This window comes from Dasypus novemcinctus, chromosome 7 (genome assembly GCF_030445035.2).
Source record: "Dasypus novemcinctus isolate mDasNov1 chromosome 7, mDasNov1.1.hap2, whole genome shotgun sequence".
Classification (NCBI taxonomy): Eukaryota; Metazoa; Chordata; class Mammalia; order Cingulata; family Dasypodidae; genus Dasypus; species Dasypus novemcinctus.
The window spans coordinates 97,583,420-97,599,776 of record NC_080679.1 but is presented as its reverse complement, the minus strand read 5'-3'; the positions used below and the strand labels follow the sequence as shown (position 1 = coordinate 97,599,776).

Below are 16,357 nucleotides of genomic sequence, written 5' to 3'. Positions count from 1 at the left end.
AACTTGGAGTTGTCCTGGGTGGTACCGCGGGGACAGTTACTGGACATTGTGTGTCCTCCCATGGCCCACTGGGTGGCCTGGGGGAGAGTGTAAACTATAATGTGGACCACTGACCATGTGGTGCAGCAGTGCTCAGAGATGTGTTCAGGAGTGCAGTGAGTGTCCCATGATGTTGGAGGAGGTTGTTATTGTGGAAGGAGAGGGGTGAGGGGGGTGGGGGGGAAGATGAGACCTCATATTTTTTTAATGTAACATTAAAAAATAAAGACAAAAAAAAAACTTTAAAAAAAGACCCACTTGTGGGATATTTGGTTAAAAATTAGAATATATATGAATCCATAGGAAACGATATCAGAATTCTTGTACCACGTGCTATTGTTTTAGCATGGCTCCTTCTTGTTTGCACTGTCTAGGCCTCGATTTTGCAGTATGTAAAAGCAGAGTGTTAATGTATGAGCAGAGTGTTAATCTATGATTCTAGGTCATCTGGACCCTTGTAAGAAACATAGGTAACTCCATCCCCTTCTATTCTCCTTAACTTCGGTAAAAGAAAAAGAAAAAAAGTAGTGGGGGAGCTGTAAAAGGCATTTTGAACAGTTTTGCCCACCCTTCTTCAGAGCAGTATTAAATTAAAATTAAAAACAAACTACACTTTTCCACCTCACTTTTCCTAGCTATATATATTAAAAAGCAAAGTTCAGAGAAGACTTACATAGGAAAGGAAAAAAAATCATATTAATCCAAGTCTATGTTTACATCATAAAGTACTATCTTGGCTGTTTAGGAAAAAAATATGGTGTGCATGGCCAATTTATATGAACTATCTTTTATATTTCTATTCTTGCACACTGTAGATAATGCTTTCAGCAAGTCTAAGACATTTTTTAAACTCCACACACCTCTGCCAATTTATTAAATGGATCACATATTGACTTGTGAAGTTAGGGTTTCATATTCTATAATCTATGTTAAGTAGAACATCTCCCAGATTATTTTTTAAGTATCTTTTTAAGAAAAGAGAAAAGTGAATTTACCTAATGTAATCTTGCAAAACTATATGATCCACAGGTGTAAAACTAGGAATCTTTGTTCAATGGTGTGAAGCTAGTTGTGAAAACAGACTCCTTATGAGATCTGTTAAAGACTAACTTATCCATGATCAGAGTGATGTGCAAAATGTTGTATGAGAGATTACTGCTTTAAGTCATGAGGGAGAAAAGTGGTCTAGAATTACCTTGCTACCATAAACAAACCAGAAAACCAGACAAAGTATATGTAACGATTCTTTTCAGGTATTGGACAATGCAGAGTGCTGTGATCCTGGACAAAAGGGAAACAGATGAGATGTGTTTGACTCTTGCCTAAATTTCTGCCTGGAAGCAATTCCCAGACTGCTATAGAGAGAAGGGGACCCAAACAGAGTCTGGCAATCTCACTGAGTTCCGAGAGGCCAAGGCAGCTAGAATTTGTGAAAGTGTGGTTAGTTTTATGTGTCAAATTGGCTAGGCTATGGTACTTGGCGTTTTAACCAAACACTAATCTAGGTGTTCCTGTGAAGGTATTTTGAGATAGTTAATATCTACAATCAGTTGGCTCTTAAGGGAGATAACTCTTGATAATGTGGGTGAGTCTCATCCAGTCAGTTGACAGGCTTTAAGAGCAACACTGAGGTTACTCAGAGAAAGAAGAAATTATGCCTCAAGATCACAACATCAACTCTTGCTTGAGAGTTTCCAGCCTGTCCTACAGATTCTAGACATGCCAGCTGCCATAGTCACATAAGCCAATTCTTTGAAATAAATCTCTTTATTACATATATACACAGTCAATTTTCATTATTTGGAGTATTTATGTTCTATAAAGTTACTGCAAATACTGAATTAGCAAATACTGAACCACTGCTCCCACTGGAAATACAGGGTTAGGTTCCTGCTAGTTTCTGTTTATACAATTTTAGTCACCTAGTATGTTTTAAATATACGTTGTTTGATGTGGTGTTTCTCTTTAAAGAAATCTTATTTACTACATATGGTTGATTCATTAGCTTTGAGCTCACAGCCAGCAACACCATAACTCAACTTGGCCTGAACTTGCCATGCTTAACCTGGGAACATAAGGGTTAGGCAACTCATATTTTTCGTTGTTCTGCACGTCTGTGAATGACTGGGAAAGCACAGCATATTGCTTTTGGTGTTACAAATAAATGTTAGAGAATGGGCAAATTTGCAAATATGGAATCCATGAGTAATGAGAATCAACTGTATATATGTGCATACTTGTAGTACTGGTTCAGTTTCTCTGGAGAACTCTTGACTGACACACAGAGTAAACGAAAGGAAGAAGCTACCCAGAGAAAAGATCCAGGAATCTGCATGGTAGTCATTTGAGTCTTTGGCTGCACATCAGTCTTGAAACCCCATGAGTCTGGCCAATACCAATTTCTGAAGAAAAAACAATTACCATGGAGCTGTTAGGCAAGAAATTCCCAGAGCTTACAAAGGACCAGGAATCAATTGAGTTCCCTCCATGAGAGTGGAGAGAACTTACTAAATAAACGGGGCAATCAGTAGGGACTCCAGAGATGCCAGGATTTAGAAGAGGACCTAAATTAGCCTAAGAAAAAACTCTGAGCTCTAGATCAGTCTTAAGAGCATAAAAACAAACCTGGAAAGAATCAAACAATCCACAGGTGCCTGCCAAAACATTCTTTAAAGGAACAAGATCAAAGCATCAGTGATGTAAAATTATAATGTCCTGCATCCAACAGTAGAGGACGTATGAGGAAACAGTAAAATGTGACCCATAACAAAAGAAAAATCACTATGGAAACAGATCTGGCACACAGAGGTTAGGTGATTGCCCAGAGCTCATACCCAGTTAATAATGGATCTAGGCTTTAACCCAGGCAGTTAGACTCCATAGTCCACAGTCTAACCCCTATGCTAATCTGTACGTTGTATGAGAGGACAAATTAGATATTTCCCTCCATAATCTATTTTATTAGTAGAAATGTATTGGTGGTGAGATGTGGTTTCAGGCAATGGTAGGTTGATGTGATGAAATCAGTGAGTTACTGTCATTCTTCTATTTGGGAGTTTCAGATTATTGGTTGAAATGCCTTGATAGTTGGAGCAACCTTATATAGTGCCTCTCCAATAACTACTGAATAACTATTCATCCAGTCAATATTTATTGTATTCCAGGCATTGTTTTTTATGCTTCAGATGACTACCTAGCTTAAAAGCATTCAGTCTATTTTAAAATAAAAGTACTTTAGAGAAAAAAGTTATAATGAGTCTTGGTTTCCTTATTTGCAGTCAGGTCTAAAAATCTACACTTGTCTACTTTACAAGGTGGGTTAGGTGGATTAAATGTGATAATGTTTGTGAAATAACTTGGCTGTAGTAAATCACTGAATGATTCAAATGCAATGATAAACAACATAGCAATTGATTTCTACTATTTCTTTAGAACACCTCTAGAATAATATAAAGGAGAGGTAAAACACTGGCTTTAGTGGGTTTTTTTTCCCATTTATTATATAAAAGAAAAAAATTAATGCAGTTAGTTTGTACACATTTAAATTCCATAAACAAATCCATAGAAATTAGGATACTATATGCATGCACTCTGCATTTTCTTTGTTAAATGTTTTGTCACAAAAATAACAACACATCTTTTTTCTTTAAAGCCACTAAAGCAGAGGGAGAACAAAACATGCAGCACTGTACACATTTGCATAGTATATTTTACCCAGCATGCCTTGTAGAATGCTACACATACCTATATAAGAAAAATAGAAGGGGATAAATTATCAAAAAATAAAATAAAATTTAAGGAAAGGAAAAAAATTATTTGACGAAGGCAATTATTTTTTCCCACTTTGTAGCTAGAGACATAGCAATAGCCTGGGATATAAACAACCCTCAAGACAGAGGGAAAATCCTTTTACATCACTTTTCCACATTTATTTTTAGTATGCTTTGTATTAATAAATTTACCTTTTTATTCCCTCCCATGACCCCTTCAAAAAAACAGCTAATGATTTTAAATTATACTTCAAATAGTATTCAGGGCATAACAAATTGAAGAATCCCTAAATACTATTTTATTGTTGGGACATTTTTATTGATCATTCTGAGTTTAGGCTGTGAAAATATAGAAAATTTCACAAACATCCAAAATTGAGAGGAGCCCTATTTATGAGCTCACCTGCTGTTACTTTTTGTAATTGTTACTGAAAGAGAAGAAATAAGAACAGCAAATATAATATGGGTTGTATCACAAAATAAAATTTAATAAGTTTTTATGGAAGGGAACAAAATAAAATAACATATCCACAAACCGCTAGGCTATGAAATAAATTGCTGGAAAAATATCAAGCAGCAAGTTAAAAAGATGGTAGAGGAAATAAATCTGATAAAATGTAGAACTAAATCTATATACTTTTAAAAAATACAACTGCCAAATTTAACAGTGGATTTTGTTGAAAGTTTGTGCTATAACAAATGTGCTTCTTTCTCCTCAATCTATTTTCATATTATTGGCAAAATATATATATTTTATAATTTTGTACTGTACAATATATGTTTTTTGCTACATTATTTTTCTACTGCTAATGCAGATTAGAAGTAACAACATAGATATGTTTTGGCAATAAAATGCTTTCTTTTTAATAACATCTCAGAAAATATTTGTAAGGCATATGAAAAATAGTATGCAACAATATAGCGTTAATGATCCCGCATCTTTAGTACATCCCTTATGCATACAGAACTCACACTGATTTCAGTTAAAAGTGTGTGAAAGTGGCATGCAAGTAGGGCAAGATGGCCCCTGCATAAAAACGGATGTAGCCATTTGCTGAGAAATTTAAGTGTTCAAAACATAATCAAGAACACTGACAAAGTATTGAAAAGCTAGAGGCTAGCCACTTTTGCTTCTTGGATGGTTCACAAGAGGAAGTACATAGGATACCTCAAACCACTTTAAATTCATTGTAACCTTTTCTACCATCTTTCTGCAAACGTTTTACATACAAGAAAAGAAACGAAGGGAAGTTTCATATGTTTCTATGACTCCCCAAAACTCAGTGCTGATTCACTCTTATTTATACATTTTTTGTGACAAGTGAGAGTTATAGCCCTTAGTCAAGTTTACTTGAGGAGTTATATTTTCTAGTCTTCTCATAATGCCCCTCAGTTACATGAAGTATTTGGGATTAAATCCTCCACAAATAGATAGTGACAGTTGCTATCATTTGAGAAAGACTGTTTTAATCAAAGAAACTTTTAAAAAATATTCTGAATGCTATAGCTCTGTCTGCCCATATAAATCAATTTTAATACTTTAACTAACTTGATGACTGCTTAAATTATCCTTATTGTCTGTCTGACAACCATTATATTGCCTGTTTTGATCATGATTATCTTTCAGTGAGGAGGACTGTTCTCTGTCCTATAGACACAGCTTGACTGAGTAGTAAAAGTTTTAGTATTAGCAGCCTTTAAAGGTGTGGGAACTAATGAAACAAATTTTATTACATAATTTTCTATAAAGTTTTCATTCACATAATATTCAAGGGTGAGTTTTATATAAATAAAAAATCATGCAACATTGTCATGAAAGACAGAGGCAAAATAGAAAAGGAATAAGGGGTACATATGCATTTATTTGTAACATTTATATGAACTCTTCCAATTACCTGGGAGTCCAAGATAAATGCAAATTCTTACCCAGTAAGTGGCTAAGTCATACTCTGGGTGTCCATAGAGGAAGTCAAGGAACACATTTGCAATTTGCAAATCAGGTGCACTTAAACATCAAGTCTCTGGATCTACTCTCTTTTAGACTTAGAGCTAGATATAACAAGTGGCACAAAAGGACAATTCTTTTGCAGTTTGTTTTGTTCCCTGTGATGACCTATTTATTAAATTAACCTTTGCTCATGATAAACTGTGAACCAATTAAAAAAAGCTTCACTAACAAGGAAGAGAGGAAAGGATGACAAGAGCATTTGGGAACTGGTTTGAAATCTAAAGGGAAGGTACATTTTAACACTGTGCATTTAGCTTTGCATCAAGGTTAACAATAATAATAATAAATTTGTCACTACTTATTGACAAGTATTTTTCCTTTTAAAGACAGATTGTCTTCTGTAGAGAAGAGGTAGACCAAATATCAATATATAGGGCAATTTCTATAATGACAATATATTGTTTTATTTTATAGCAAGTACCAAAATAAAATTGTATAACTAAGAAAATATACTAGCATGCAATCTAAGGTTGCCTAGGAACATTCTTAACTGACATCCTGGGTCTCAGCAATATTTTATGGTATGTTCATTTAAAGAGTTTAAACTTGCAAATCATCTTTTGGCATAATATCTCTTCTCTCCCTCCCTTTCACTGCCCCCACCCCCTATTATGAATTCTAATCCCACCCCCCCACACACACAAAAGACAAGTTCAAGTATGCAGGTATGAAAAGAGATTAACATTCCCAAAATACATTGTGCAAACAACAATAATAAAGTACATAACAAATTGTTTAAATGGAACAATAAATTTTCTCAGAATTTGTCTTATATTTTAAAAATTCATATCATTAAGGACTAAATACAATGACTCATACTGCCATATAATTTATACTCTCTTTTTAGGAAACACCATAGTCTAAATTGTTAACAATTTCAATTTCTTTCCACTAGAACTATAGAATTATTGGTCATTTATAAAAATTCCTAAGTGGTGCTTTACATATTGGAGTGAACTAAGTGACCTTTTTGATTATAATATTGAAGCTACATTATAACCATAAAAATTAACATCAGGTTGGACAAGTTGCATTCCTTTTCTTCCAGAGCCACATTTCCACATAGTCATATAAATCCACATTGCTACAAGTCAGTGGACTGAAATTACAGAATTCCAGTATGTGATTTATGATAAGTTTTAGAACAGCCTCAAAACATGTTACACTTGTTTCCCCTGCTTATTATCATTTGCCTTTTAAAAATGAAATTGATTAAAAATGAAGTATTTGTGGAATACGTATTTTCCAAAGGTGCTTAGGTGTGCTTGGCAAAAGTAAAACTCTCATTTAGTATATACTTGGATTTTGGTATCATTTACACAGTAAACTCTAAGGCTTAAAAAAAAAAAAGGAAGATGCACAAGTCTTGTTCATTTAGAAAAGATGGAAAGGAAGGGAAAAGAATATGCCAAGTTTAAGTAAAATTTAAAATACATCTATCACAAAAATATACATTTGATCCTTTCCAGGAGTGTTAGCATTTAAATAAGAATGCAAAGCAAAACAGGTATGGACACTTGATGGCAAAGGATAGATTGGTTTTGTGCACAGATATTGAATGGGCCTCTCTCTTTAACACCATTACATGGAAGACTTAGAAACAAGGCCTTTCAAAACAAGTGACTTTTAAACATTGAAAGAAAATGGTAATCTTGTTGACTAGAAAATATATGTAAATGCCATTGCAGCTACCTGCCATTAAAGGTAAATATCTTAAAGTAGTTAAATGACCAGATTGCTAATGCTACTACAGAAAAACTGAACAGCTATCTAGTCTAAATTTATACACCTTGGTGCACTCTTTGCAATTAAATACTTGAATGCGCACAAACAAGAAACCGGTAAAGCATATAGAAAAATGTTTTTGGCTAATGTTTTCTTTCTCATGCAAATATGTGCTGTACATGTAATAAATATAGTTTTGTTTGCTGGAAAATGCTCTCCTGTGCTCTAAGAAAGTATTCAGTAATGGCAGGTTATATGTTTATTAAGTGCCTAATGGATACAGCTCTTTATGTCTTAACTGAAAGTTCTGTAAGCATCTCTACATGACAAAAGAACCTCACAAGCCAGTATCACATGTTAACTTGAAATATTTACTGAGCTCATATTTTTAATCGCATGAATTGTTTGAGATGACTTAATAATTACAGGCATCTTGTTATCAGCTTAAACAGGTTCATGATGGGTACACATGGCAAACATGAAGAGATGAAAGGTGTTAGGATCATTAATGTGTTTTAAGATATGCATAACTGATCAAGATTATGGAATTTATGTTTGTGGTCAGGCAAATTATTTAACAGTGCATGCTTTGAAAGCCTAAGGGAAAAATGAAATAATATAAAATTCATCAGTATTGCTTCTGAAAAATAGGCTTCATGACATGGGCCAGTAGAAAAGGATTTTTTCCACCCCATCCTAAGTGGGGTTTTTGAAAATGCATGCATTGTTGACTTTTAGAAACAAGAGTCTTTTCTTAAAGACATTTGTATATTGTATAAAAGGGTCAATTTCAATAATTTCTTGGATCATAGTGAACTAAGGTTTCCTTGATAATGTAAGACAGAAAGTCTCAAATTTCATAATCATAGCCACCAGAAAAACTGTGAAGACTCAGTAGGTGAATAAGAGTGCTCATTAGAAATAAGGCAGCGCAATCTTCAAATCCTTTATTTGCCATAATTGCCATAATTTTAGTGAAGAAGTATAATCTGAATCTATGGGTTTATTTTTTATTGCAAGCTTTTAAATATTGCAAATTTGTTATAACGTTCAATTAGTTATTTTGCATAAACATATCTTTCAATATAAAAATTGATTATGTCTTTGTAAAACAAAAATCTTAATATGATTATAAAGAATTCAGTGAAAGGCTAGGGCTTTCAGATCTTCATAGACAGAGTGAAGCAAGGGGAAGGTACTCAATTGTGCTGGTGGGAAATACTGAACCCGTGTTCATGGTAAGTAGGACAGGTGAATTCCCATCTGGAGATGTTTCGCTTTGCACACAGGAGGATCTGTGCCACATCCTTACCATCTGACTTCAGATTCCTGGATGTATATAGTTGTGCTCAGATGGATTAAAGGGGAAACAACACCCCATTTTCCATTTCATAAAACCAGCTATGCTTGGGCTTCTCGTCACCATTCTCCCTCACTGCCGAAGAAATTCACTGCCAACTTCAAACATACCAACGGTAGTGACTAAACAAAAAGCAAAAACACTTTGAATACAACAGCTGTGCCAGGAAAGAAAGAAAAAAGGATTTTTTGGCACTATCAATACATTGGGTAAGTTTGAAAAAGCCATTTTGGCAACATTAACATATATTAAACTGTTTATACATTCCAACTTTAAGTGTAGATTTAGATTCCAGCAAATAAATACCATAGCTGGTTTTGGCTTCTATTGGTATTTTGATTTTCTTTTTAATTAGTATTTTTTTTTCAGATTTTTCAATTGATTGCAACATGCTCAAGTAGACTTTCTAGTCAATTCACCCAAATTCCAACAGGAATTGGTTTATAAATTGGTTCCAACTGGAACTGGTCATTTGGAATTTCCAGCATGGGAAATTATTTTATATGTGCCTTGATAAGAACCCTAAATTACAAACTGATGTGTCTAAATCTAATGAAGAAAATAAAAGGTACTGTTTTCATGTAAATGTTGCACTGAAAAATATCTGTATGACTGGGCATCTAATATTCATCTAGACATAAGGGCATAATGTACATTTTTTTTTTTTGCCCCCTTAGCATCAAATGACAGCAGCCCATAAGCACAGTAAAGACTGCGCTGTACCTGCCAAGTTAAGATGATTGCTTTATCCTAGTGCTATGACAAATTGTCAACAGATGAATATTGTTTGTTGCTGTTCCTGCTGACTCAAAGCCTGTGTCGGGAGTCGTGGCTATATCCCCCCGGTGAGCCTCGGTTCCTGTGGGGTTTGTAAGTGTCCTGGTATGAGTCAGGGAAATCTTCTTCCACAAGAGGGTAATGATCTCGACTGTGCTGGGAACTGGAAGACAAGCGGTTCCTACTCTTCCGAGCCCTTTCATTGTGATAATTTTCATCAGAGGTCATTAGACTTCGCCTTTCAATTGGAGAGTTCTCTGTGGAGTGGTTGCTGTGCCTCACGCGCTGACTCTAAAAATAGCAGATAGTGCATTGATTAAATCACACCAGCTTTATTCATCTTGAACATGTAAATGTATGTCTGATAATAAGATCTGTACAAGAAGAAACTAAATATCTGACTTCATAAAGCATTCTGAGGCACAAATAGTCTGCTCAAAAGATCTGGTCTTATTTATTTGGGACACAATATGCAAAGGCACCAGAGCACCAATAGTTTATGAATTTAATTACATAGCATAATGCTGCATGACTATGTTTCCTATTAAAAATACAGAACTGAAAGCTGTTAAATGGAACTTAATATATTTAGGAAGGTCTAATAATTCCTAATTGAAAAAATGAACCTATTTTATTACAGGGAAATAAAGTTCAGTATATCACCTATTATTTTATGCCTCTCTTAAGCTTTGAAAATCTTTCTGCTTCCAAACAGTCACATACTTCACCTTGACATAACCAAATGTTCCATATACCTTTATTTAAAGATATGTTCCTTATACCTTTATTTAAAGGTATACGTTGATGAAATTATTTGTATTGTTCTTAAAGAAATGCCTTTGTTTCTATAACCTACATAAATGTAAGACTTCTGGCAATATTCTTTCCAAAGGAGTATATATAGTGAGTATGCAGCCAGCTAATTAATACGTTTATACATTTTGCTTCCTCAGCCTAAATATTCTGCAAAAATAATCTTCAGATATAAAATAAATTCCTCTAATACACTTAATTGAAATTAATATCTTCAGATGCTTATTTTATGTTTGGGAATTGTTATTCAAAAGTTTTCTTCACATGACAGGAAAACATGTACCAGAGCTGCATCGACCTGCTTAGGCAGGTCACCTCAGTAATGAAGAGCATCCTGATGAAAACAAGGGCCCAGGTACACTTTCTCCCAGGACACACATTTCACACATTTAATGTCATTTGATGGCCACAGACTGTGTCCTTAGCCCCAGCCAGGTGGTCTAACAAGTAAGTGCTGATAGTTACTAGGAGAAACAGGCCACAGGATAAAGGACTTCACATTATATCGTTAATAAAATTGGAAGAACCACTCTAGGTGAATGTCTTAGCGGTGAATCAGGACTGGTATAATCATAAACAAAGTGCAACATTTCATTTTCACCTATGTTACAGGAAGGAACATTGCTTCATGCTACCACATACATTTCAGAGCCAACCCACACTAGTCAAATTCCTGTCAGCCTAGAGGACGTGAAACCAGGCAAGAAATAGTCCTGGTACATACATATAGTCTGTACATTATAATAGTACATTTCCCAAGTTCATTTCCAGTCTCAAAAGCTATTCATTCCTATGGCAGTTTTTCTGCTTTACAAAGAAGCAATTTGGTAGCGGAGTGACACAGTTATAATAGCATTTCAGAGGGTGCCATTTATCTCAGAGTTAACTCTACATGATCTACAATTATGACTATCATTATAACCCATTAAAATTAAACTAGTCATGATGCATGAGGGCTCAATTGACTACATGTTCCTCAGTCAGCTGGGGGTTTGGCCTCATTCCAGTGGCTGCTTGATAAATGGTAAATAATAATTAATGTAGAAAGGCAAGATTCCTTTTATATCATGGTGCCTCTGGCTCCCCCATCTAACTCTGAGCACAGCACGGGAGCAACAGAGGAGAGAGCCTGCCCCCCTGCCATCCTGGTCCCTAGCTGCCATAGCCGCTGACCTTGGGGGGCCCCTGTGAGTGTGGGAGCTGCCCCTGCCTCCACCAAGAGAATTTGGGCACAGGGGAGGCTCTGTCACCATCTCCAAACAGAGAGACTCTATTCGTGTTTGCATTCTGTATTGTGCGACGGGGAGGGCAGGCCCAGAGCATGTAGGACAGGATTTAACTAAGGGAAGTCAAAAGGTCTAGCTGCTGCCAAATGCCTTCCTTGGCTAGCCATGGTGCCTGCCATTTTCACCAGCATAAAACCCTTAACAAGTGACATGTAGAAATAAGGGCCAGGCTCCCTGAGTTAAGGTAGTAAGGCAGGGTTTAGACATAATGTATCTAAGTTAAATTCATTATAATTTAACAGAGACCACGGTTCTAAGGAAAGGGTCACCGTCTAGGTAACTCTGTTTAGGGCAGATCATGATTAGAAGACATTTTAGAATTTTAAAATATAATGACCACTTAATGGGTCCCTCTCCAGATTAAGGTCATTCTAGTCTCCATCCTAACAAAGTTCTCTACAGGATCTTAAATGTAAACTTGTAAAAAGGCAAGTAACAAAATGACAGTACCTGTAACCCAGAAATTGCTGTAGGATATGGCGAAAGTGCTGTTGAGCCCAAATTCCTTCCAAGCAGAGGCGTCATAGGTGTGCTACTGGTTGTGTGAGTAGCACGCCAGTACGCCTCAAGGTACTCCCCCAGATGTTCACACGCATCCTCAAGCTGATTTTCATCCAATATAACGTCAAACATTTCCTGTAGACGGTAGGAGAGTCTGTTTTATTCTCACTTTAAGTCTCAGGCAGTGAAACCTAAAATTCCACTTAATGCAGATAATAACGTTTATAACATCTCATAGTTCAAGTTCTAGGGGATCTATTGCCAGGTCCCAAAGCCAAAGTCAAGTGAAGAGTTGCACAATTGTCCATGGCCAATTTGAACATTTACATAAAAATGGAAGTGTTCAATAAATATTTGGATCTTTCATTATTTAGAAAGAAAAAGATGAGGTAACTGTGAAGGTATTATAAGTAAAACATAGGGAAAATATTTGTACACACACATTTTTATCCATATATTTTCATAGAGCTAATTTATACCTCAGAATTTGAGTAAAGCAAGTTAATGGCACTGTATAAGGAGTTCTAAAAATGTCTTGGGCAACAACCGTATCATTGGAATAGACGTTTCATCTCCCAAACTACGTTGCTGGTAGTAACGTTTAATTAGACAATTTTCAGAATACTTGTGAAAATGATGTTATGTGTCTCCTGATAAAGTTTTATGGCATGCAGGTTTAGGATGACTACTAGGGAAACACATTACAGTGAGTTCTGCTTCTACAAGATTGTGGTGAAACAGAGAAGAATAAGGGGGACGTGTATTTAATGGGGCCTCAAGGAGTATGTGGTGGCCATGTTTCTGTCAGAGATGATTTTATTCAGCCTTTAGCCTGCAATCAGGAATTCCCTCTCACCCCAAAGGAGCAGGGTGGCCCCTTCTGCACTGCAGTGTATCCAGGCACACAGAGGGCACACCTTGGAGGGCCAGTCAGGAAGCCAGGGCACCGCCCAAAGAGAAGAGCCCCGCCACAGGCGAGTGTCAGCACCCCTAAACTTCAACAGCTGGATTCGCACCTTCCCCCTCTCACTACCTACCTGGCCCCCGCCTGCTTTTACAAGCTTATTTTACCAAGGCAGTGAATCAAATTCAGGGCTGTGCAGTCAGCACTGATACCGCCGGCTGGATTTTAGGTTAATGGCGACGGGCTGACATTGAGTTGTGATGGCACAGCTGACTCATTCTGCTCAGGACTTAGAACAAGGCCTCCTTGAAGAAGTCACCATGGAAACCATCCCGCCCCCAACACTTACTATTTAAATGTTTTCATGGCATCAATCTTCACTGAAAATTTTGACCCTAATTTGGAAAGTGGTTTGAAGGTCCTTGGAGCAGTGAGAAATGTTTACAAACTCGGGAAAGAATAAGGTAACTTCAGGCCAAACCTGTCTCGTGTTTGAGAAGATTCAGCCAGTTCAACTCATGTAGAAAAGGACTCCACCCAACACACACAAAAGAATATTTATTAGCAAACTTGAGGTGCTTTTGTGCATACTTATTCATTCCTAAAGCATTTATTGGCGCCTACTTTGCCCCAGCCATTGTATGTAGAAAGTGGCAAAGGAAACAACCTCATCCCCAGTCTCGAGAAGCATACAGTCTGGTGGGAGGAACAAGTAATGAAACATGATAATAACCAATGCCATGCTGGGCCTCTGATTCAGAACAATAAAGAGATTCCACCAGTCAACGTTTGGAGCTGCAGCTTAAAGTTCAGGATTTCAGTGGAGGCTGGGAGAGATACCTGAAGGCTGAACTTATGAGGGAGAAGAAATTATAGGTAGGTTAAAGAATTCTATGGGTAGAGGAAAAAGAAAAAATAAATAAATAAATAAATAAAGAGAAGCAGATACAATGGAAGGAAGAGACCAAGTGGCCCACAAGAAACAAGGAAAACAGCTAGTCCCTAGAGTTTCTGTCTACATATGTTTCACAATAAATCCCTCTTTTCCACTAAAGGAACTCAAGGGAGTTTCTGTCTCTTACAATCAAAAGCTCCCTGCCAGAGAGCAGAGGTGGCTCAAGGATTGAGCACCTGCTTTCCACATGGGAGGTCCTGGGTTCAATCTCAGTGCCTCCTAAAAACAAAAACAAAAAACAAAAAATAGACAAGCAGACAAAAACACCAACTCAAGGGAGCCCATGTGGCTAAGTGGCTGAGTGCCAACTTCCCACATACAAGGTCCTGGGTTCAATCCCTGGCCCTAATATTTCCAAAAAACCCCAAAAGCTCCCTGCCCTGGAGAGCGGGTACAGCTCAGTGGCTGAGTGCCTGCTTCCCATGTATGAGGTTCCAGGTTCAAGCCCTGATACCTCCTAAAAAAAAAAAACCTCCCTGCCCTACCTCACCCAAATAACGTAAACTTTCAACAGGTACAAATAAGGAATCTGAGCAATGTCCACAATGCTCTGATATAAAAGTAACATTGTAGTGACTTGAGAGGGACAAGAACAGCCCCACCCCCGAAAAGCATCCAGACATAGATGAAGAAAGAGAACCTAAGCATACAGGACCTAAGGACCACTTGCTCAGCTACCTCAGGCTAATGCTGCTCACAATTCCAGACCTTAAGTGAGCTGGAGTCTGCTGTTCATACAATTTTGCTTTTGTTAATTTTATAATACAATTATATAATTCTCATTCTATAATACCGATTCGGTTGGTCTCGACAAGTCATTTCCTTGTTTACATAAAGTCCAAGTTAAAGAACTCTCCAGGATATTTGGACTAGGTGGGTCCAGCACTGTAATGCCCAGAGAGGACAAAACCAAGTAAGCAGCACCCATTGCAGAATGTGATTAGAATGAAGTTTGTATCTTTGTGGCTGTTCCACATCTTATTATTATCACTGCTAGACACAAACGTACATTTAATTACAAGCCATTTGAACAAAGTACTTCTCTTTGTCAATGTATAGAATTTGTGTAAGACAGCACATGGCTGTTTGCTTAAACCTCATTTCTAAGAAACTATGCTTTTACACTGCGAAAAGACAGCTATTTGATGGAAGATGATTTGAAACGACTTTTAAGCTTTCAGAACTACATATGAAAGCAAATTTCAACTTCTGAATGAATACTGACATATGCGGCTCATATTCATCTAGGAAGAATTTCACAGCCTCTCTGTGTGACAATTTTCCCTTTCAACTGTTCAGAAAATAACACAGCTGAGTACACCACAGTGCTAGAAAGTCAGTGGAAAAAATTAATTATACAAGAAATTCAAAGAGAAGCAACCCAATGAATTATGCAAACCAGTGTTGCCAAATTTTCATAAATGTAAAGGTTCGACTCAGTTCTGCACTGTGCATGTGTGAGGGCCCAGGATGGGAAATGGTTACAGAAAAGCGCCTTGTCAGCAGAAGGTATGGATAATGGGACAGTCACAGGCTGTGGGAAAAGTTACCAACGCAGTGATGCCCTTGGTTACAGCCTAAGGTAAGGGAATATGGGTCATTCTGAGGACAGCCATAAGGAAGCCCTCTAACATTCTATCATGGGACATTTTCTTCAGCTGAGGTGGCCAGAGCTAGTGTGTCTGCCCAAATAAGTAGTGAAGAGAGGAGTGAAATGAAATAATCGGAAAATCAGGATCAGGTCTTTTAGGAAATTAAAAACTAAAGCATCGTAAATAACAAGACTGAAAAACATGTCTCTAGCTCATCTAGTGGTCCAAAGAATCAAAATGACATGGAAGAAAGAAAGGGAAAGATTGAAGCTGTATAAAATGTAAGTGAAGAGTTGCAATAATGTCTTTTTAACAATTAGAGCTATTTATATATCTCTGCAGTTCTCTATTCACAGAGTAGGATGTCACAAACTCTTCTGAGGTAAGACACTTGAAACAGGGTGATGAGCTGTCCTGGTTTGCCCAGTACTCACTGTTCTGGGGATGCAGGACTATCCATGCTAAAGGTAGGAAAGTCCCCGGCAAATTGGGATGGTTGGACACCCTAGTTTATGGAGGGGCCAGAGTGCTTTTCAGTATCTAATGCAAGATTGGAGCAAGTTCCATTTACTTCCTATAAATTCTTCTCGGAGGGAATATAGAGAATGGGTTTGGCAAGTTTCCCTT

At 37.0% G+C, this 16,357-nt stretch overlaps 1 protein-coding gene across 5 annotated transcripts in view; it reads right to left on the bottom strand.

Moving 5' to 3' along the window:
- Nucleotides 1-3,512: 3,512 nt before the first annotated feature.
- Nucleotides 3,513-16,357, bottom strand: part of CACNB4 (calcium voltage-gated channel auxiliary subunit beta 4) — a 275,941-nt gene continuing 263,096 nt past the window's right edge. For all 5 annotated transcript variants that reach the window (XM_058300916.2, XM_058300917.2, XM_071216435.1 and 2 more), the window contains 2 exons: nucleotides 12,229-12,414; nucleotides 3,513-9,970 (listed from right to left, as the gene is read on the bottom strand). In XM_058300916.2, the coding sequence (XP_058156899.1) occupies nucleotides 9,710-9,970; nucleotides 12,229-12,414 (447 nt within the window). In that variant the 3' untranslated portion in view covers nucleotides 3,513-9,709. The remainder of the gene's footprint in view (nucleotides 9,971-12,228; nucleotides 12,415-16,357) is intronic.